Source organism: Amborella trichopoda, chromosome 4, assembly GCF_054954075.1.
Source record: "Amborella trichopoda isolate Santa Cruz 75 chromosome 4, AtrichopodaSantaCruz75HAP2 v2.0, whole genome shotgun sequence".
Taxonomy (NCBI): Eukaryota; Viridiplantae; Streptophyta; class Magnoliopsida; order Amborellales; family Amborellaceae; genus Amborella; species Amborella trichopoda.
Genome location: NC_142339.1, coordinates 47,255,632 through 47,276,927, shown reverse-complemented (window position 1 = coordinate 47,276,927; position 21,296 = coordinate 47,255,632). Strand labels below are relative to the sequence as shown.

Below are 21,296 nucleotides of genomic sequence, written 5' to 3'. Positions count from 1 at the left end.
GATGTCAAAGATGGATAGTGTCAGCCATTGCTCCTTTGCTTGGAGTCTGTTAATAACTGGGAGAGTTGTTAGGATCCTATTCGAAACAAAACAAACATGCCATGTTTGTTATTTCAAGAACGTGTTTAACGTACTGCTCCAACTTGCTCCATTGGGCAAATGTCGTGCTTAATACCATCTATTGAATTTTGAAATTTTAGTATCTACTTTAGAATCACAATATGAGTACTTAATAAAATTAAAGAATAAAAATAAAAACCGGGTGTTGAGTACCCAAACACTTAAATATGAGGGTCCAAAATTAAATGGTCTATGTTCACTCTTTAGAACTTCTTTTTGACACATATGGAGAACCATGAATGTTTCTTTTCGGTTGGTTGGCTAGGTTGAAGAGTTAAATTAGTAAAACATAGTCCTACAAATACTCGAGACGAGTTCAAATCCACAACCTGTATGTATGAACTATGAACCATGCAATCTATACTTTATGGACTATAATTTTTATAGTCCATATACAATAACCCATAACACATAAACGTCCATAGTCTATACTCCTAAAAGGATTATGGTGTAAAAGATATAAAGAAATCATATGTAGATATGGAAGAGCGTCAGATTCCTTTAATCCAACAACTCACTGAGATCAATAACAGGCTACATCACTTTTACTTCTAATCTGCAATAGAAGATGAGATAATGTGGGAGATTACTATCACATATGTTCTTAGTCAAGTCTGCATAGAACCTCGTCTATTACAACCATGAAGAATCATAAAGCCCATTAGTGCAAAGGTATGGAAAATGCGACACCCACATACAACTCAATGGTTTGCATGAGTTATAGGTTTGGGTAAGCACCTTACTATGGATAACCCTAGGAAACAAGGCATGATATTAACTAATATATCTTATGTGAAAAGAAAGACAAAGGAAACATAGATCACATGATATTACATTGTAGCTTTGCTATAGCACCATGAAACTGGATTTTTCGATAGGTTGATGTGCAATGGATTGCTCCTATACATGTTTGTACGATAGAAGTCATATTTAGGGCGAAATAGGGAAGGAACAATGGTAATTACTGTTTGGCACTCTTAAGGAATGTTTGGACATAAAAAATGAAGAACATTCTGAACAGTTGCAGTAAACATTGAAACTATTAAATCAATAATTATGGCCGTAGTGGTATATTAGACTTAGATCTTCAAAGAATGAAAATGAATCCCAAGACAGAGCATCCTAAACAATATACAATGGGTGGAAAGTGAAGAAAAAAGAGAAGATTGGCAGTTAGAAACCACCCCCTCTATGTACTAAGTTGAATGTTGATGGGAGTCAAGATCTATCTTTGCCCTAATCAACGGTCAAGCCTTCCTTATCCTCTCTCTCTCTCTCTCTCTTAAAAAAAGATTTTTGAGTGTTATTAATATGTAGCTTAAAATGAAAGAAGGTGGTTAAAAAAATTAAGGGAAATAAGATTATTAGAGAAAATACATAATGGTAGGAAAAATTTCATATAGAACCCAAATTCTTCATATTATTTCATGGGAGACCCTCATTTCGTTTTTCTTTCAAGTGGCATAAGGAAACCCCTGAAGATTTCACCGCACCCCTCATCTCTTATCTCCTTCTTTTATTGACTTTTGACCATAAAAATTAGCCCCAACAAATATGTTCATACCATTTCAACATAAAAATGTTTTTAACGGGTAGGAAGGAAAAAAGATGGTTAAAAAAGGCTTTGGGTTGAAATGGTATAAAAAGATTTTTTAGAGTTAATTTTTATGATCAAAAGTCAATAAAAGATGGAGATAAGAGATAATGGGGTATGGTAAAATCTTTAGGGGTTTCCTTATACCACTAAAAGAAAAACAGAAAGAGGGTTTACCATAAAATAATATGAGGAATTAGGGTTCTATACGAAATTTTACCATGATGTTATTGAATGCACCAAGAAAGAAAAGAGAAAGAGTGACCATAAATTAAACAATAGTCATCAGGCCTTTATAGTAATACTCCAACACCTCTCGCTTGCCCAAAGGGCCTAGTGCATTAATATTCTTTGCCCACAAGGTTTTGCTCATAGAAGATGTGTTGTTTTTTTTTACCCATTATTGCATGGCTCGTTACAAGGTTTTTTTCCTTCCATATGATTTGATTATTTGTTGCATCAAAGTGCTTCTTAGGATGACAATTTATATTTGGGAAAATATCTCCATATCCCATATTTTTAGGTTTCATTTTTTATAAACCTAAGGTTTCAAAAAATATCTTCTAACCCCCAAGTTGCTTTAAACCCATTTGTTAACCTAAATAGATGTGAGAAAGACAACTATTTCTAAACTCAATCCTTTATCTCTCTCTTCACTTATATACCCCAAACTTCTCTTTTTCTATATCTTCATGTGTTTCTTTCACTCTATCTCTCCTCCCGTATTTCTTCAAATACCTATCTCTCCTCCCGATAACCTCTCTCTTCCATGAAACCCTTATCACTCTCTATAAGTTTGGGAAGATGGCTTTTAGAAAAGGTATGTCTATGTAGATTTGTTTGGCCTAAAAAAATATGTTTAAATTAGCTATGGGGGTTAGAGGAAATAAAATCTTTAATTTTTATGAATATCTTGTAAAACCTTGGGTCTATTGTGAAATAAAACCTAAAAATAGGGAGTATGAATATATTTTCCCTTTATATTTCTCTAGTCCCATCATTGTCATATGCTTGGAGAACATTTCAGTAGTCAAGACATTAGTTAAAGGGCCTGCTATCAGATCACTAAAAGGCAAATAACTTTTTGTGGTTTCTTTCATTTCTATTATATCCCTAATATAGTAATAATCAACTTCTATGTGTTTGCCTTTAAAGTTAATTATTCCATTTAAGTTAATGAAATTACAGTTTGGTTATCACAAATATTTGAATTGGTCAAGCTTCAAATCCTTAATGACACGGCTTATCCAGGTTGTAAAGTAGAAGCCATACTACAAGCAATATATTCTGCCTCCATTTTACACTTAGCTGCACATCCCTCTTTCTTAATAAACCGAAAAACATAACCTCATTTAAAAAGGAAAATGCTTCATGAAGTGGGTTTTGTACCATCAGGATCTACCGTGAAGTCTTGTATAAGATAATCCTTGAATTTTCAGGTTGTCTGCCTGATAGCATAGTTTATAATGTTCAATTCCATTGATATATCTAAGTATCCTTTTAATTGCTTATTAATGAGTTGACTGACATATATTGTAAAACCAAGGTAAGGTATTGTACAAAGCATAATGTACACAATAGACCCAATGTCTTGTTTATATGAAATATGTTATACTTTAGATCTATCATCATCCTCTTTCTTTGATAGCTTCACCTTTTTACAAATAGGAGCTTTTATTAGTTTGCAGTTGTCCATCTTGAATCTCTTAATAATAGTCTTCAAATATTTTTCTCTAGATACATAGCGAAGCTTAGAATTTATGTCCCTTGTAATCTTTATCCCTAAAACTTATTATGCTTCTGTCATACCCTTTGTCTCAAAATGCGAATTAAGATAAGACTTAGTTTTATTTATCGTTTTCAAATCATTACCAGCTAATAGATTATCATCCCCATCGCAAATTTACTTCTACTATTTTAAACATATATACAGTGGTCCAATCTATTTGCTATATAGGCAATTTGGGAAACTGTCTTATGAAAAGTTAAATACCATTACTTAGATGCTTGTTTTAGACCATATAATGCTTTTTTTAATTATATACTTTCTCTTACTGACCTTTAATGATATATCCCTCCAATTGTTTCATATAAATGTCTTCTTTTAATTTTCCATTTAAGAAAGTTGTTTTGGCATTCAATTGAAATAATTCTTCGTTATAATATGCTACCCATGCTAATATTACCCTTATAGATGCAAATTTTGTTAAAGGAGAATATGTCTCTACATAATCTAGTTCTTCTTTTTGAGTAAATCATTTTGCCACTAATCTAGCATTACCTTTATTAATAGTTCCATTAGTTTTGAATTATTTTTTTTGAGGATCCATTTACAGCCTATTGAGGTATCACAAACTAGTGTGCAAACAATTAGTGGAGAGAAGAGTAAGTTCTCAGTGACAAAAGGTCTACATCAGGGGTCAGTATTGAGACCATACCTATTTATCTTAGTTATGAACGACTTAACTAGGCACCTTGTATGTTGTTCGCGAACGACATAATTTTGATCGATGAACCCTGAAACGGCGTCAAAATATTTTAAGATTAGTCTAACTACGACAAAGTATATGGAATGCAAATTTAGTAAGAATAGAAGTAGAAACGATGTAGTAGTTAATATTGACGACTGAGAAATACCAAAAAGAGCACGTTTTTAATATATTGCTCAATAATCTAGGTAAAGGAAGATGTTTCGCACATAATTAGAATTGGGTGGGAAGTGGAGATGTGCAACCAAAGTTTTATGCGATAAATGTATACACTAGTGATGCTGAAGGACAAGTTCTAAAGCATAGTTGTGAGACCAACTTTTCTTTATCGGGCGAATATTAGGTGGTCAAGAAGCAACATATTCATAAGAAGAATGTAGCTAAGATGATTTTGTTGAAATGAATGAGCGGTATGACAAGAATAGATAAAATTTGAAATAAATACACTCATAAGTTGTGGCACCAATAGGCACTTAAAAGAGAGAAAGTAGACTTAGGTGGGCTGGATATGTATAACACAGACTTAGTACGACACCTGTTAGGAGGTGCAAGTTAGTTCAAACTGAAGGCTAAAAAAGCCAAGGAGTAGGCCCTAAAAAGACATGATTGGAAATAGTGAGAAAAGATATAAGGACTCGTAGCCTTACTAAGGGTATGACCCTTGATAGAGTAGAATAGGGATTTATGACCTTACTTACAGTTAGTGCTGAGCCCATACCTATTTTATCTTAGTTGTGGACGACTTAACTAGGCACTTACAAGATGAGGTGCCATGGTATATGTTGTTCGCGGGAGATATAATTTTGATCTATGAGACCCAGAACATCATCAAAATAAAGTTAAAACTTTGGAAGGATGCTACAGATGCTAAACATTTTAACATTAGTTTGACTAAGACAATGTATATAGAAGGTACATTTAGTAATAATAAAGGAAGAGACGAGGTAATAATTAAGATTGACGACTAAGAAATACCAAAAAAAACACGCTTTTGCTATACTGGGTCAATAATCCAGGAAAACAAAGAGATTGAGGAAGATGTCTCACATAGAATTAGAATTGGGTAGGCGAAGTGGAGATGTGCAACCAAAATTTTATGTGATCGATGCATATACCAATGATGTTAAATGGCAAGGTCTAAATGATAGTTGTGAGACCAGCTTTTCTTTATGGGACAAATATTAGGCGATTAATAAGCAACATATTCATAGGATGAATGTAGCTAAGATGATGATGTTGAAATGGATGAGTGTATGACAAGAAGGATATAATTTGAAATAAATACAATCATAAGTTGTGGTACCAATAGGCAATAAGAAGAGAGAAAATAGACTTAGGTGGACTGACTATGTACATCACAAACTTAGTATGACACATGCTAGAAGGTGCAAGTTAGTTCAAGTTGAAGGCTCAAAAAGGGAAAGGGGTAAGCCCAAAAATACATGGTTGGAAGTAGTAAGTAAATATATGGGGACTTATGGACTTACTAAGATAGAGTATAATGGGGACTTATGGCCTTACTTATGGTCAGCATTGACCTCATACTTATTTATCTTAGTTATGGACGACTTAACTAGATACCTAAAAGATGAGGTGCCGTAGTGTTTGTTGTTCGCAGACAACATAATTTTGATCGATGAGACTCGAAACAACGTCAAAATAAAGTTAAAACTTTGGAGGGATGCTACAAATGTTGAATATTTTAAGATTAGTCTAACTAAGACAAAGTATATGGAATGCACATTTAGTAATAATAGAAGTAGATACGAGGTACTAGTTAAGATTGACGACTAAGAAATACCAAAAAGAGTGCGCTTTTGCTATCTTGGGTCAATAATCTAAGAAAATAGAGATATTGCGGAAGATGTCTCACATAGAATTAGAATTGGTGGGCGAAGTGGCGATGTGCAACCAGAGTTTTATGTAATAGATGCATGTACCAGTGATGCCAAATGGCAGGTTCTAAATGATAGTTGTGAGACCAACTTTTCTTTATGGGGCGAATAATAGGCGGTCAAGAAGCAACAAATTCATAAGATGAGTGTAGTTAAGATGATGATGTTGAAATGGATGAGTGATATGATAAGAAGGGATGAAATTTGAAATAAATACATTCATAAGTTATAGCACTAATAAGCAATACGAAGGGAGAAAATATACTAACGTGGGCTGGCTATGCACAACACAAAATTTGTACGACATATGTTAGGAGGTACAAGTTAGTTTAAGTTGAAGGCTCAAAAAGGACAAAGGGTAGGCCCCAAAAAGCATGGTTGGAAGTAGTGAGAATAGATATGGCGACTTATGACATTATTAAAGGTATGACCCTTGACAGAGTAGAATGACATACCATGATTCGTATAGCCGATCCCAAATAGTTTGAGAAAATGCTTTGATTGTGATAATGACAATGAAGAAGAGAGTAGGATGAGGTAGTATAGACCCAATAAGGGTTTCTTTTGCAAAGGAGAGAGATGACATTAATGGAACTAATAACATAGACTCAGAGAAAGAATTGAAGAATGGCGACCAAGCAATAGTGTGTATATCCGTAGGGTTCTGTTGAGGCAATTAGTGTGTCTGCAATGGTGAACTTGTTGAAGAGACAGAAACAAGTTGATTTTTGCGCAATAGGTGTAGAGCCCCATCAAGAAAATGCAAAAAGAGACCAACCTCGCTCTGATAATGGTGTTGGAAATATAATAATTTTTTTTATAGAAATTGGAAGATAGAGAACATGGATATAAAATGAGGAATTTTGATGTTAAGCATATGGATAATTAGAGAGAATGGCATATACATCTCAGATTTTTCTATGTCTGATGATGGGGTAGCTAGCCCCCATTTATAAACTTTGGATCTTATCCCCTTGTTACATATGATAGGTTTTGTATGCAACTGTCAAGATCTTTCTCTGCCCTAGTCAACGGTTAAGCCTTCTTTCTCCACTTCCTCTATCTCTCTCACTCTTAAAAAATAGATTGTTTCAATGTTACTAATATGTAGTTTAAACGGAAAGAAGGTGGTAAAAAAAATTAAGAGAAATAATATTATTATAGAAAGTAAGTAATGTTTTTAAATGCACGAAAAAGCGAAAAAAAAAGAGAGACCATGAATTAAATAATACTCACAAGGCCTTTATGGCTATACTCCAATATGGAATGCAAGTACAAGTGGTTCAGCAGGGAACACAATAAAAGAAAACGATAACCCTCTCTTACTTTAGACCAAATGCCCGACAAATGAAGCAAATACAATGGAAATATTTCAATTCAAATGGAAGGGGATTCACTAAATGTAAAAAAATAATGTAAAAGGGAGCAAAAGGTTTCGCGACATTTAAAAGAAGAGTCGGTGAGTGAAGACTTGTTAATCATGATAACATTTATAAAAAGTAAAAAGTTTATATAAGGATGCTGCCTTCTAATGTAGAACTATGGATGCCCCTCAAAAATCCATAGGAAAAGATAGTTTTAATGTTGAAAAACACCTTGATTGATCATAACGACATCGAGATGTATGACTATGAAAGATAAAAAGATTTTAGTCTTAGAAATAGTGCATTTACAACATATTATCTACAATGTCTATTTTCAAGGTTTTCATATGTTTATAGATCTACTTGATTTTAACCATTCTTGAAATTTAAAATTTTATAATTAGATTGAAAAATAGATTTTGAAATAATCCTAATAACATTTTACATGAGAATTAGATACCATGATAAAATTTGAAAGTCAACTTTACCCCTACACCTAGGGATGCATCTGCATCCGTATGCCAACTGCACCATTATAAAAAAAAGGAATGAAGATGCATGTTAAATATGATGGGGTTCAAGGTAAATTTGTAGTTAGATTTGGACACATTAGTTGTTTCGATAAAGGTGGGGGCATTTTTGATACTTCTGTACAACAATTTATTTAAGGACAGTAGGGGGATTATCCATTCGCCTCAATGGCAGCCATGGCTGCTGCTGCTGCTCTCATTATCCCCTCTGTTCCTTCGCGCCCGAAGCTCCTCCAACCTTCTCTCTTCAAGGTATGGCACAAAAAACCCCAATGTTTTTATATGAAAAGGTTTCAGAACTCTTTAAGGAATCCCTAATTCGACTTCATCTCACTTTAACAGGGAAATGCAGTGAGTCCAAGTGCTAAGCTTTCACTCAGAAGAAACCCTCAAAATTTCAGACCTATTGTATGTAGAACTGCTCCTGCTCCTCCCTTGGCTCCAACTGGTTGGTCCTCTCAATACATGAAGCCCTAATTCTTGATTTTCTGTTCTTTCGAGAAAGTATACCATAGTAAGCACTCATGAATGGTGTTGTGTGTGTGGCTCATGGTACGCAAGGGAGAATTTCATTCACCCTTATTCTCAGTTTCTCTTCTAGGTAAGTATACCTTATATAAGTGGTAATCCTTGGTAGTTGGTACACCATGGGTAAATGACGCCCGAGATTATCCAGAACCCGAGTGAATAACTGTAATTTCGTTCATCGGAAATGAAAATGGTGATGTCGTTATGGTGTGCCATGTACCATCCAGGATTGGCGTATGGTATACAGTCTGATGGACTGTGAAATATGGTATACAGTCCTCGGAAATGGAAATGGTGATACAGTCTTCAGGCGTCAGGATCATGTGATGATATGCTGGACGGTGATGGAGGAAGAGGGTGGGACCCACGATTTAGGGCCATGTCCTAATTCTTTTGGGTCCCTCCCCTCTCTCCATCACCCTTCTTCAATTGATCGTATTGCCTATGGTCACAGTGGACCATGGTTGAAGCGCAGGAACCCGCCTTTGGGTGCCCCACCTTCTCCATCACTGTTCATTATTTCATCAAATGGTCATGGCTATGGTTTTCTCACAGTCCATCTAATCAAACTATACATTGCATTTTGTTGGGGATAACTGCTTCACTGTGAGTGTTGTAGGCCGTTTTCGGCTGAACAACCTGGGTCCACAACCGGGTTCTCGAAAGAGACAGAAGAGGAAAGGGAGGGGGATCGCTGCTGGTCAAGGAAACAGTTGTGGGTTTGGAATGCGAGGCCAGAAGTCGAGGTCTGGACCGGGAGTTAGGGCTGGCTTTGAGGGCGGTCAAATGCCGCTCTACCGACGTATTCCGAAACTGAGAGGAATTGCAGGAGGTACTTCATTATTCTTGGCTCCATGGTGTATTTCTTTTCTTTTTTTGTTTTGAAATATTGACGGTCTTGAAGTGTGTATTTCTTATAGTTGTGCTCTTTGTTAATTAGTCATTTAAATTTTTAGTTGAATTGCTAGCCAATTTCATCTAATTAGCCATATTTTATGGGTAGCATGTAGAATTGGGTGCTTGGAATTCGAAGGTGAAATTATCAACATAGTGGCTTAGACCCAATAGGCATAAATGCATACCCTACGTGAATTGTTGCCACAAGATATGGAGTCAGAGATTGATTGTTGAGCCCAATAGCCAGATATCAATGAAGGTAATGTGGTCACATATTACATGATAGGATTGGTCATTTGTAATTTTGATGTAGGGAGAAGGGAGAAAGAATATGCATTGCAAATTAGAAAAAAATAATACAAGAAAAGGGTGAGGGGTGGGAGAATCAATCCTCTCTGGGTGTGCAAGAGTGTTCACCCTACAACAATCTTTTCACAATACCAAAAATAAGTTCTTATTCTCTCTATTATTTTATAGAGGAGGAATAAAAAAACAAAAATATAAAACCCAAGTTGCTCCTTAAGAAACCCTAACCACAATAAATCCTACCCAAGATCCAAGTTTTTAATTGGATTTCTCTCTCCGAAAGAGCACCACGGTGGATCAGTTGCACGGAAGAGGCATTCCTGTACCCAACTGTTGTGTTTCATGCACCAATGATGAGGAAAGTAATGCCCACCTTTTTATTCTTTGTCCCTTTGTCTGGAATCTTTGGGGTGCCCTTCTCCAATTGTTCAATTGGCAATTGTTCACTCCCAAATCAATCCGCCTTCTATTTAGTTCCCTTCACGCCCTTGGCCCAAACTTGGCGTCATTTTGTGGAAGGCATATGTGGCAGCCGTCCTCGGGGTCATATAGACCGAGAGGAACAACTGAATCTTCCTTGGTGAGAGAACCTCATAGGTGAAGTTGTTCGACAAAATTAAAATGCTAGTCATCTTTGGGGGACTAATCATCTTTGGGGGACTAATCACAAGTGCTTTAAGGAAGTCCTGCATACGGACTTAGTTCTCAGTTGTCAGGACATGCTGTTCTCTTGCCAACCACACTTCTCACGTGATGTGGTTTGAAGACCACCCGAAGCTAGCCCTCAAACCCAATTTTGATGGATGCTCTCTCGGCAACCCAAGCCCTACAGATATTGGGGGTCTTATTAGAAATCGTGAAGGTCGTATCCTTATCTCATATTCCAAACATATCAGACACGTAGATTCCCACTCGGCCGAAGCCCTTGCTCTGCTCCAAGGGCTCAAACTCTTCAATCCTCTTGGAGCCCATTTTTTATTGTGGAGGGAGACTCCAAGAATGTTATTTTACTTGGGCCTTTGGCTCGACATCTTGCCCCTAGATTCTTGCACAGATCTTTGATGAAATCAATCACCTCTATTGGCATGCGGTCGTTTCATGGAGGCAGGAGGGCAACCCGGAGGCCGACACGCTAGCTAAAGAAGGAAACGTCACTAACTTAGCCTAGACCACATTTGTTTGATAGCATCACAGCTATGCCTTCGTTTTTGTCTAGGCGCGTATTGTACCTTTTTGTGGTTGTTTTTGTACAGGGCTCCCACTTCATGGGATGCTTATTTTTTGTGTACAGCCCCCGAGTGACGGGGTTCCCATTTTTGTATAGAGCTCCCAGCTTGTTGATACCCATATTTTGGTTACTTCTAAAACTGTCTTTTACTCAATACAAAAGTTAGCATTCTCAGTAAAAAAATAAAAAAATGGAAGAAAAAGATTATATAGTATAATGTAGGCTCACTAGATGGGCCTTCGTTTGGAAACATGTACAAAACATTGTGCTTTAGAAAGCACACACCATTCAAAAAATGGTGTTTGGGAAAACATGCAATACATAAGAATGGATAAAACAACCAAAAATGTGGAATCGAGCTGAAAAAAGTGCTGATTAAGTTCTAATTTTTGGCTACCAAACAAGAAGCCTTGCCAGACGCCCTTTAGCTAAAGTCCGTAACATGCTATTAGAATTAGAATAGAAATAAGCATGATTGAGAAAATACCCTGCTAGGTGTAGGGCTCTCTTCCATTGCAAATCCCCCTTGTTGTCTATAATTTTCACAATGGGGCCATATTTGCTTTCTCCTTTTGTCAATTTCATCTTGATTTCTTCTCTTGCAACCTCCGTTGCCTTGAAAATATGCCCTATTGTGGGTTCCTCTTCACTATCCACAAGGCGAAGCACTTTTACTAGTGGCTCAAAAATATGGAGGTAAATTGAACCCCACTTCAAAATCTGGGTGTCATAACATTGTCATAGACCTTTTTGCCCCTTTGCCTCCTTAGATCGTTTGATCTCCTTCCAATCCGAGGAGACAAACATGGTTCAAATCTTGTCTTTTTGCTTATTCAGAGAATCTGAAGACAAGAATGAAGTGGCAAAGCTTGTGACCCCCGACTTCACTAAGTTAGTCCCATCTATAAACTTCCTCCCCATGGCTAAGACATTGGTGTGGCTATAAGTAAAAACTGTTATGGCTTTAGCTTTTCTAATATCCCATGCATCACTTTTTTCTTGGCAATTTTCTCAAGCATGAGATCAATACAATGTACTGTGCAAGGCGTTCAGAAAATGTGTGGCCTCATCCTATCCAACAATGTAGCAGCTGCTATATTGGCCTTAGCCATATCAGAGACAACTTGCCCATGTGCCTTTCCCACCTCCTCAATGCACTTATCCATAACTCCAAATATGAAAGTCGCATCATGAATCTTATCAGATGCGTCAATGAACCTCAAAAAAATTGTTCCCATGAGACAATTGACGAATAAATTCATAACATTCGACCTCCTATCAGTCCAAGTATCAGTCATAATAGTCATCCCACATCTGCCCCAGTCATCCTTGTGGGTCTTCAGGTACTCATTTGTTAGATCCACCTCTTTCTTCAATTAAGACTCCTTGAGCTCATAAGTTGTAGGGACCCTGTATCTTGGGCCAAATTGCCCCGTTGCCTCCAACATAGCTTGGAAAATCCTCAAATTGGCAGTATTAAATGGTAGACCTGCCTGAAAGTACCATCGTGCCCCATACTAATTAACCCTTTCCCTATCCTGCTTCTTTATGTGACTCTCCAAACTAGTTTGTGCCTGCTCCCTTTCGCAAATCACCACCTCAAGATCAGGAGGGGGGGAAGAATGTATCAATGGGCCCTTCTTCGAGGTTTCTTATGCCCGATGGTACTTAGTCTAGATATGGAGGCCTTCCCACTCCGTCTTAATCTTCGTCTTTTGTTCACAGAGGCCCTAATGTTTTTATATTGTTTCCTTGTCTGTTCTTTCTTCGTTTGATCCCCATTTAAAGATCCAACATCTCTTTCCTAACCTCTCCAAGGACTAGAGTGTATGTTGCTATGTCCCCTCTCTTACTAGCCAAATGTTTCTTTAATCGATTAATGCCAATGTTATACTCCTTTTTGTAAAATGTGAGAGCTACCCTATTCTTGTCATTAGGGTTCAGACAATATCCATATTTCCAACTTGGATCAATTTTTTACTTAAACACGAGGAAGACGAATTCACCTACGACCCTTAGTTATCAACTTAGCATCTAGTCCTGAAAATTACACGAGGCCAACAAAGTCAAAATTGAATACATTTATAAGCGTTCAATCGATAGTCACTACGAAAAGTTCAGTGGTCTCACTATAATCGATCATTGAACCTTGCGCGGTCTCGGGGCAATCAATCTTAGAAGGGCGACTGCCAAAAGGTAAGGATACACCTTTGGAATTGGGATAAGCCCCCCTATCAGGGCATGGACTTTGACCTCTCGATGGAGGAATGGACAAGGGAGTAGGGGAAACCTTCCAATGGTGATTGCCTCGCATCCGCCCCAGGAGGTTCAGTATGTTCCCCCCTATTTAGGAATTTTTTTTTACAAATATGTAGTCTAAATATTTAAAAATTTAAAGTTGATCATCCAAAGAATATTAAAAGATAACCATCTAGAAAATTACAAATAGGCAATAAAGTAGAAAGAATAAATGCATTAACCCTTGAATATCTTGAGTTCTTGATAATCCAAGGAAGAAGTAAAGCTAGCATGCTCAAGGCAAAAAGAATCTAGGTAAAACCTACACATCAAAATTGCAATGATTTAAAGCATAACATTGAAAAAATAAATTATTCATGCAATTATCTAATAAGACAATTATTAAACTGACTCATGCAAAAAAAGAAGGCGATAAAAGTTATGAATCATGCAAGCAAACTCATGCCAAAAAAAAACTTATTCATTTGGTTTGAGGGCAATGGACTTTTTCCATTGTATTGCTTTCCCAAACTAAAAATCAAAATGGTAGAATAATCCAACTAGTTGATAACATATCGAATACATATCATAAAATATCAAAAAGGAAAGACAAAAAGCAAGGAATAACATCATAATGTGTTTTACACAAAAAATACATAACTCTTAATAAAAATATTGAAATATACCAACCATCTCGAAATGGAATCGATATTGGCCGAAATAGGTAATTTTTGGTTCCCAAATCTCCTCTTTTCCAACCCCTATAAGCCTCAAATAGGTTCGAGATGAATATCCTTCAATTTTGCAAGGAGGTATGGAGGTTGAAATTTTTTTCGATCTCTTGAAAAATCAAAAAATTGTTTTTCTCTCTATAAGCCTCACTACAAAGGTTTTGGGGGGCAAGAGTGTTAGCTTTGCTAGTGGTGATAGCTGACCATGGTTGATAACCTACTGGACAATCGATAGCTTAACGCACGCCTGATAGCTTGAACGCACAGTCGATAGCTTAATGCACGCCCAATAGCTTGAACACACAGTCGATAGCTTAACATACATTCGATAGCTCAAACGCACAGTCGATAGCTTAACTTACGTTCGATAAGTTTAACTTACGCTCGATAAATCTGACTATCGCCTGATAAGTGGAATTCAAGCTCGATAAACCTTTCACTAACTGTCAGCTTGGGAAAATTTCGGCAGCACCTCCCCTAAACCGGGATAAAGCCTGAATAGAACCATAACGCTCCTAGTACCAGTTGGACTCCTGTAAGAGTCGGAGCAGGATTTAGAGGTTATATCTGGAAACCTAAACACTCCTAGTACCAGTCGGATTTCCATAGGAATCGGAGCAGGATTTTGAGGTTAAACGATCTGGAGGCACGAGAGGAGCTCGCTTTCTTCGAAGTGTTGATCACCACCTACTTGGTACAAAACCGAGATGCAATAGGGTATCCGGTGAACACACCTCCAGGATAGAGCCAGATAAAATACTATCAGAGTTACTGAGTTGTATGCTCAGAAACTCTTAAAAAATCACAGCAACTAAACTAACTTTACTTAAAGAAAATGAGATATCAAGAAGAAATTCTATGAGTTCACTGTTCTTAGAAATACCTCAAATCCCTTTTTAATGGTTGCTGGATTTTGCCTTTGACCTTTGTCCCATCACTCTCCCAAATTCATACATCTCCATATGCTTTCTCACTCTTGCCCAAGGCTTAAATACTAGAGAAATAATATAATATTGGGAGGGAAGAGTAGTCGCATTGAGAGAGAGAGAGAGAGAGAGAGAGAGAGAGAGAGAGAGAGAGAGAGACGATACATGGAGAGAGTGAAATGCCAAGTGCATGGGCTTGGGGGGACAAGGAGGTGAGGTCATCATGACAAAGCAACATTAAAGGTATAAATGGCAAAACAAAAGATGAGAGGAAGAAGTGGTGGTCCATGCATACCAAAAGAGCATGATGGACCATCACCAATTTTAACCTTAAAAAAGATTTTGAAACTCCAAATTTTAAATAAAAATTAACAAAGAGTGCCCCCCCAAAACCCCTTTCCCCCCTTTTTAAAGAGGAAAATGACCAAAAAACTCATTGGTCGTGGGGCATTTGCCGCCCCCGGCTAAGGAATTTCAAGGTGCCGCCTATGCACCTGCCCTGCAAGATGCCTAGGCAAGCGCCTTAGTACATTCACCTGGGGCCTACTGCCTAGGCTATGCCTAGGCGGTCCTAATTTTTGTACATTTGTATGTGAGCATATAATTTGTAAATGTTTATGGCTCCCTCTGGCTTCTTGATTATGTGATACCCTAAGTATGCCAAAACTTGGCTATTGAGACAGACCTGTTTGGATAATTTCTAGATGGAACCCAAGTTATGCAAATAATTGTTTTTGTCATCTGTTTGTATGCCCTGGGTTTGCAGATTTAATCTATTTTCATGTTAAAAAAGGAAAAATTATTATAATTTTTTTCAGATATTTTAGAATTTAGTTATTGTCGCTATTTTAAATAACATTAAGAGGGGTAATTGAGAGTGGAGCTATCAACCGTGAAACCTTTATCTACCATTTCTTGATAAATAGGGTTTATTGAATCAATATCTCTGCAATTTCAATACCCATAAATCAAAGCATTATATGTTAAAATATTGGGTGATACTCTTTCTTTTCCGATTTTTTTGAAAATTCTTTTCGCTTCCTCCATATCTCCAACCTTGCGGGCTCCAATAATGAGTACATTTAAAGTTACAAGTTTGGGGTTGACAAACCTCTTTGAAGCATTAGACCAAACAAAACCAGAGCATAAGAGGCCATAAGAAGAGTAAGAATTGATAAGAATTAAGAATATTATAGGTGAAAACATTGGGAATACATCCTTATCGATTCATCACCTCCATTGAACTCTTTCCACTCCCTAAATATCCTCTTCTGCAAAACCTAAGTACCAAATATTGAAAGTTCGAATGTTAGGTTGTGGCCCATCGGCCAATATCTCTTAAAAAAGTTGCAGAACAATGGAAACCTAATCAAACCCAAATAACAAATTGAAAGATTGTTCAAAGCTAAAATAACTTGGTGAAGTTCTCTCTCCTCATTCTACCCAGTATCACAAGTGCATCACACACCAACTTTGCATTGAAATTGTCTTTAAATAGTAAACCATGCACACATGAATCCGACCCATGGAGACCATGGATTCTGTATGGCATACTAACACAACAGAGAGAGAATATGTGGAATACCAGATGAAAGAGAACATCTTCTGCTAAACTTTGTGATCCTTGAACCACCAGGTTGTGGACATTGTCAAACAAGAGAGAAAACATGGTGAGTCCTCTGGGAACACAGAATCAAAGAGAAAGAAAGTGGCATCATAATTTCTGAGCCCCTTTACGAGTTTGGAAAGCGATGAATGGGCTTTTAGAGAGTGGAAGTGATTGAGAAGTGAACATTGTTGAGTCTTTGAAGCTTTGGAGAGGGAATGGCAAGGACTTTGAGGTCTGATGGGTTTGGTGGGCTTTGAGAGTGACATGGAGGGGGCATGAATTGTTGGAGAAAGGAGGTGGTTTTTGGGGTGAAGAAAGAGAAATTGTTTTTGTAGAGAGTCAGAGGTCAGGTAGTGAGAAGAGAGGGGAAGTTGACGAGAGAGAGAGAGAGAGAGAGAGAGAGAGAGAGAGAGAGAGAGAGAGAGAGTTGGGGCCCTGAGAGAAAAAAGTTTGCTTTTAGATCTTCATGTTATTCATGAAGCAGGATTTTTTTTTATTTGACATATTCAGATGGTAAGTCACTTTTGGCATATCAATAATTTTGGGAAGAAACAAGCTGCCAAAACAGCTTTCTCCATCAGATAACCTGAGTATGTAAAACCTGAGTTTGCATAGTCCAGGATCCAAACGACCTATTAAAGATCAAGGCAGACAAGGCTTGGGTTCTTGGGTCCAAGTTAGACTAAAGCCTCATGTACATTTATTTTTAGGTAAACAGGATGTTGTTTTTCTAGCAGTGATCTTACATTTTCATGTATTTTCAAGACTAGACCAATTCCTTCTATACTATGTAGTGTTATATTGCCATACATGTTTGTATATGTATATATGAAAATGTGATCTTACATTTTCAGGCATGCATGCGGGTCGTCCGAAGTTTGTCCCTGTCAACTTGAAAGACATTGAAGCTGCAGGTTTCAAAGAAGGGGATGAAGTTTCATTGGAGTCTTTGAAGACAAAGGGCTTGATTAATCCCTCTGGTAGGGAAAGAAGACTTCCTTTGAAGGTATTTGGTTTCCAGATGGCTTTCCCTTCTCTCAAATATGTGATTATGACAACAGTTGTTCCTCTTGTATTGAATTTTACTTGCATAGCTTCTAGTTCACGTTTGAGTATTTTTCACCTACAAAATGAGATGATATGTTTTCTGCTTTGTTTTGAGAAATATTATTACTTAGTAGAGCCTAGGCTTGATCGGTTTTTTCCCTTAGTGTTGGCAATGGAATTTGTCTAGTACTAATTGTGTTTATTCCAGTATCTGATTGTGATGTTTAACTTTAGACTGTGGGAAAAAGTTTTGGTCCTCCTTTACAAGGACTGTAATATTATCCTCTTATCTCATTTTCTGGCTATTTTGACCTGAACTTGTGGAGATCATCACCAAATCCGTCAAGCTATTAACGGAAACACATGTGCCATAACTCAGGCGATCATTTGATGAAACATCATTTTAATATTTTTCTAATTTTACTCATCAATCTCCACCTGCCAGATGAATAGTCAGTGGAGATGGGACTGGAGGATACTATTGCGGTCCTCCTGTAGGAGGGCCAAAAGTTTTCCCTAATTTAAAACTTTGTTATTCTATGACTTGTCCTTACTCTCTGATTTATTTTCTACTTCTTAATCCAAGTGCAAGACAATCTTTTTTTCCCCCCTTACATAAATGCGAGGAAAAGTCAATGTCTGTTTTGAAGAACTATCTTCTTAGTGGAGGCTTACAAGCATCTGCTAGTCCCACATTAATGTGTGTCTCTGTCTCTGCCATGATCTAATTGAATAAGTGACTTTCATGCTAAATGTTGACTGCATTCTGTATGATAGCTATAATGAAGTAGCTGCTGAATAGGATTGAACTCATTCGGATGAGGCTTTAGCTCTTGGCTGTGTGTAGTTGATTTTCATAAAGAAAACTCATAATTAACCTACCTAAAGGTACGGTTTTCTAAATCGGAAAAGGAAAGTTTTATACTGGCACTAGGATCTGTTTTGTTTGTTTATGAATCAAGCATCTGCCAGAGTTCTTTTGGAAGAAAATCCCAAGCCTCACAGACTTGAGTGCCTAGCACTGCATAACTGTGTACGATGTATTCTTGCAATGAAATATAAACTCATCCCCATGCTTCTTAATATGAGTTGATCTATGGTCATGGCCTTCTAAATTCCTTTCTGATAGACATTTCAGGACTGCAATCAGTCCATCTGTGTTCTATCATTGCATGTCAATTTTTCCATTTTGGCCATGCAGATTGTGTGACAAGGAGAATTGGTACGCTTCTCATTTGAAATTGTAATGACAGTGTGTGTGTGTGTGTGTGAGAGAGAGAGAGAGAGAGAGAGAGAGAGAGAGACTGAGTTTTCTTTTTTTTTGGGGGGAGAGAGGTTTGTGTGTGTGTGTGTTCGTGTGTTCTATCATTGTGGGTCATGCCAATTTTTCCATTTTGCCCATGCAGATATTGTAAGAACAACTGGAACCTTTCTCACCTGAGATCGGAATGTGATTGTGTGTGTGAGGGGTGTGGATGTGTGTCTCTGCGTCTGTGTGTGTCTGTGTGATCATCTGTTCTATAATTGCATGTCAATTGTTCTATTTTGGCCATGTAGATATTGGGAGAAGGAGAACTGAGCGCCAAACTCTCCATAAAGGCACGCGCTTTCTCTGCATCTGCTAAAGAGAAGCTTGAGTCTGCCGGGTGCACCCTAACAGTATTGCCTGGCAGGAAAAAGTGGGTGAAGCCATCAGTAGCAAAGAATATGACTCGAGCAGACGAGTACTTTGCCAAGAAGAGGGCAGCTGCTGCTGAACAGGGATCCGCCTAAAGAAACAAATGCACACCCGATTCCGTTGAACTTGTGTAATTGGAGTGAGAATTTCTTGTTTTGGTTCATGTTCTAGTAGAATTTGTCTACTTGATGAATATATGATAGCAGATTGGAAAGTTGTTTCCATATTTCTTTTTCTTTTTCTTTTTCTTTTTTGTAATTTCCTTCCCTGTCAGAAGAATATACCTAAGAGGAAATTCTATTTTGGGAATATGGCAAGAATTTGCGGTGTTTGCATTGGCATTGGCATTGGCATGTTAATCATTTGAGGTTTTATTTTGTAGCCATGAACAAGTGTCATCATGAAGAGCCTTTTTCCAACTATTTGGCATTGGCATGGCATGTTTTATTTGCATGTTAATCATTTGATGTTTTACATTGTAGCCATGAACAAATATCATCATCATCAAGAGCCGTTCCCAACTATTTGGAGACGACCTGCCAAAACTTTCCATGAAGCCATGAACTAAGTGTAGAATCTGATGGATTTTCTGTTTGCTAATTGAGATGTGCACTGCAATGCTTTATACGTAACTGCTACAATGCACTTGGCTGCCTTTCAAGTACTGGATTTTAGGGGCATTTTTCAATCAGAAAAATTTGCCACGAAGTCGCATAGAAGTCACTGATCATTGTTTGGAAGATTGGATTGTTTTGACATGTGACTGCTTTTTTGTTTGTGATTCATATTGCACTCCACATGAGTTCAACCAGAGAATGAGAGTGGGTAAACGAACCTTGCGGCATCGTTAGGACAGACCGATTATTCATAAGTGGTATATTAGGGGTTAGAAGGTTCGTCATCAACTTCGAGCTTGCTGCTTTGTGGCTACTATTGAAATTTTAAAAGGAGGGCAATTCCTGCATTGTCAAATAGCACATTGATAGAGGGGATTTCTCAATGTTAGCTTTTGAATTGAGGACTTGGGATACCGTTTCAAGCCGACCGATCTTTACTCGTAAGTGGAATTAAGGAAAAGGGTAATTTCTATAACTAGGAGTGCTTTAATGTGTTGCTTTAATAAGTGGGATAGAGAAACATGAGTCATTCATAAGTGGGAAAAAGTGAACCAAACATTTCCCCCGAGGCAGTGTTTGCAAAATTGAATCGAAACGATTAACTAGACATGAGCTAAGAAGCGGTTTGACCGGTCTAACTAGTAAATTGGCCGATTCAACCGTTCTAACTAGGCAAGTCTCTGGCACTCAAAAAAGTGCTTTCAAAAAAAATAAAAAATAAAAAATAAAGAAAAAAAAAAAGATCTACTAAAATATGAAAAATATATAAAGAATGATTAAAACATGACACATTCAAATGGAGTTAAAAATTAATGAAAAAAACAGATTTTAACCCATTAAGTATTTTTCAATGGCTATTTTTTTTTTTTTTTAAAAAGATAGAAAAATATAAAAGTGAGTATTAATGCCCAAAACAATTTTTAATCTTTACCATAATGTAAAGAATATTTTAAAATGCATTACAAATCAAATTTCTTATTTTTGAGAATTTATATATATTTTTTTGAATTTTTTTTTTAAAATACCGGTTGATTACCCTAACCGTCCAATACCGGAACCGGCCACTGACCAGGTTCGATCTAATCGAGCGGTTAGATCGGGTGATTTTGCAAACAATGCTCTAAAGCATTCAATAATTATTTTATTTAAGAAAAGACCCTCATGAATAATGGTCCATTCAAACTGGGCCTTAATTCAAACTACAACAGATGGATTTGATTTTCCAAACTGACGACGGTAGGAAAGTCTGAGTTATTCAACAGGTATCGTTGGAATTTATTTTCTCGTGGGGAGGATTCAACTATAGAGTTAACACCGTGGTATTTTTCTCTAAAGTAATTGGGCCATCCATATCGATGTTCACAAATGGGTCTATTCATAAATAAGGTTAAAACAGGTCTTTCTTGTTTCCGTTCCGTCTTGAAAGGGCACTGGAAAGGGATTCTCCAGTTTTCAAATGAAGGGGGTGGAGGCATAAAGGTGAAGAGACACGAGTTCAA

At 37.2% G+C, this 21,296-nt stretch overlaps 1 protein-coding gene across 2 annotated transcripts; it reads left to right on the top strand.

The window, feature by feature from the left end:
• The first annotated feature begins 8,150 nt into the window (after positions 1 to 8,150).
• On the top strand, positions 8,151 to 19,521 carry RPL15 (ribosomal protein L15). Of its 2 annotated transcripts, none has more exons than XM_006846578.4 (5): positions 8,151 to 8,244; positions 8,335 to 8,440; positions 9,140 to 9,352; positions 17,310 to 17,461; positions 19,060 to 19,521. In XM_006846578.4, the coding sequence occupies exons 1-5, from the start codon at positions 8,161 to 8,163 to the stop codon at positions 19,273 to 19,275; spliced, it is 771 nt and encodes a 256-aa protein (XP_006846641.2). In that variant the 5' UTR covers positions 8,151 to 8,160; the 3' UTR covers positions 19,276 to 19,521. The 2 variants fall into 2 exon arrangements, with proteins under 2 accessions (XP_006846641.2, XP_020524300.1); XM_020668641.2 differs by having other exon boundaries at positions 8,335 to 8,593.
• The last annotated feature ends 1,775 nt before the right edge of the window (positions 19,522 to 21,296 follow it).

Excerpts from the sequence above, each read along its gene's own strand:
- RPL15 (XM_006846578.4), top strand. The coding sequence starts at position 8,161 with ATGGCAGCCATGGCTGCTGCTGCTGCTCTCATTATCCCCTCTGTTCCT. Across the intron at positions 9,353-17,309 it reads ACTGAGAGGAATTGCAGGAG|GCATGCATGCGGGTCGTCCG; the intron begins GTACTTCATTAT and ends TTACATTTTCAG. Across the intron at positions 17,462-19,059 it reads AAAGAAGACTTCCTTTGAAG|ATATTGGGAGAAGGAGAACT; the intron begins GTATTTGGTTTC and ends TTGGCCATGTAG.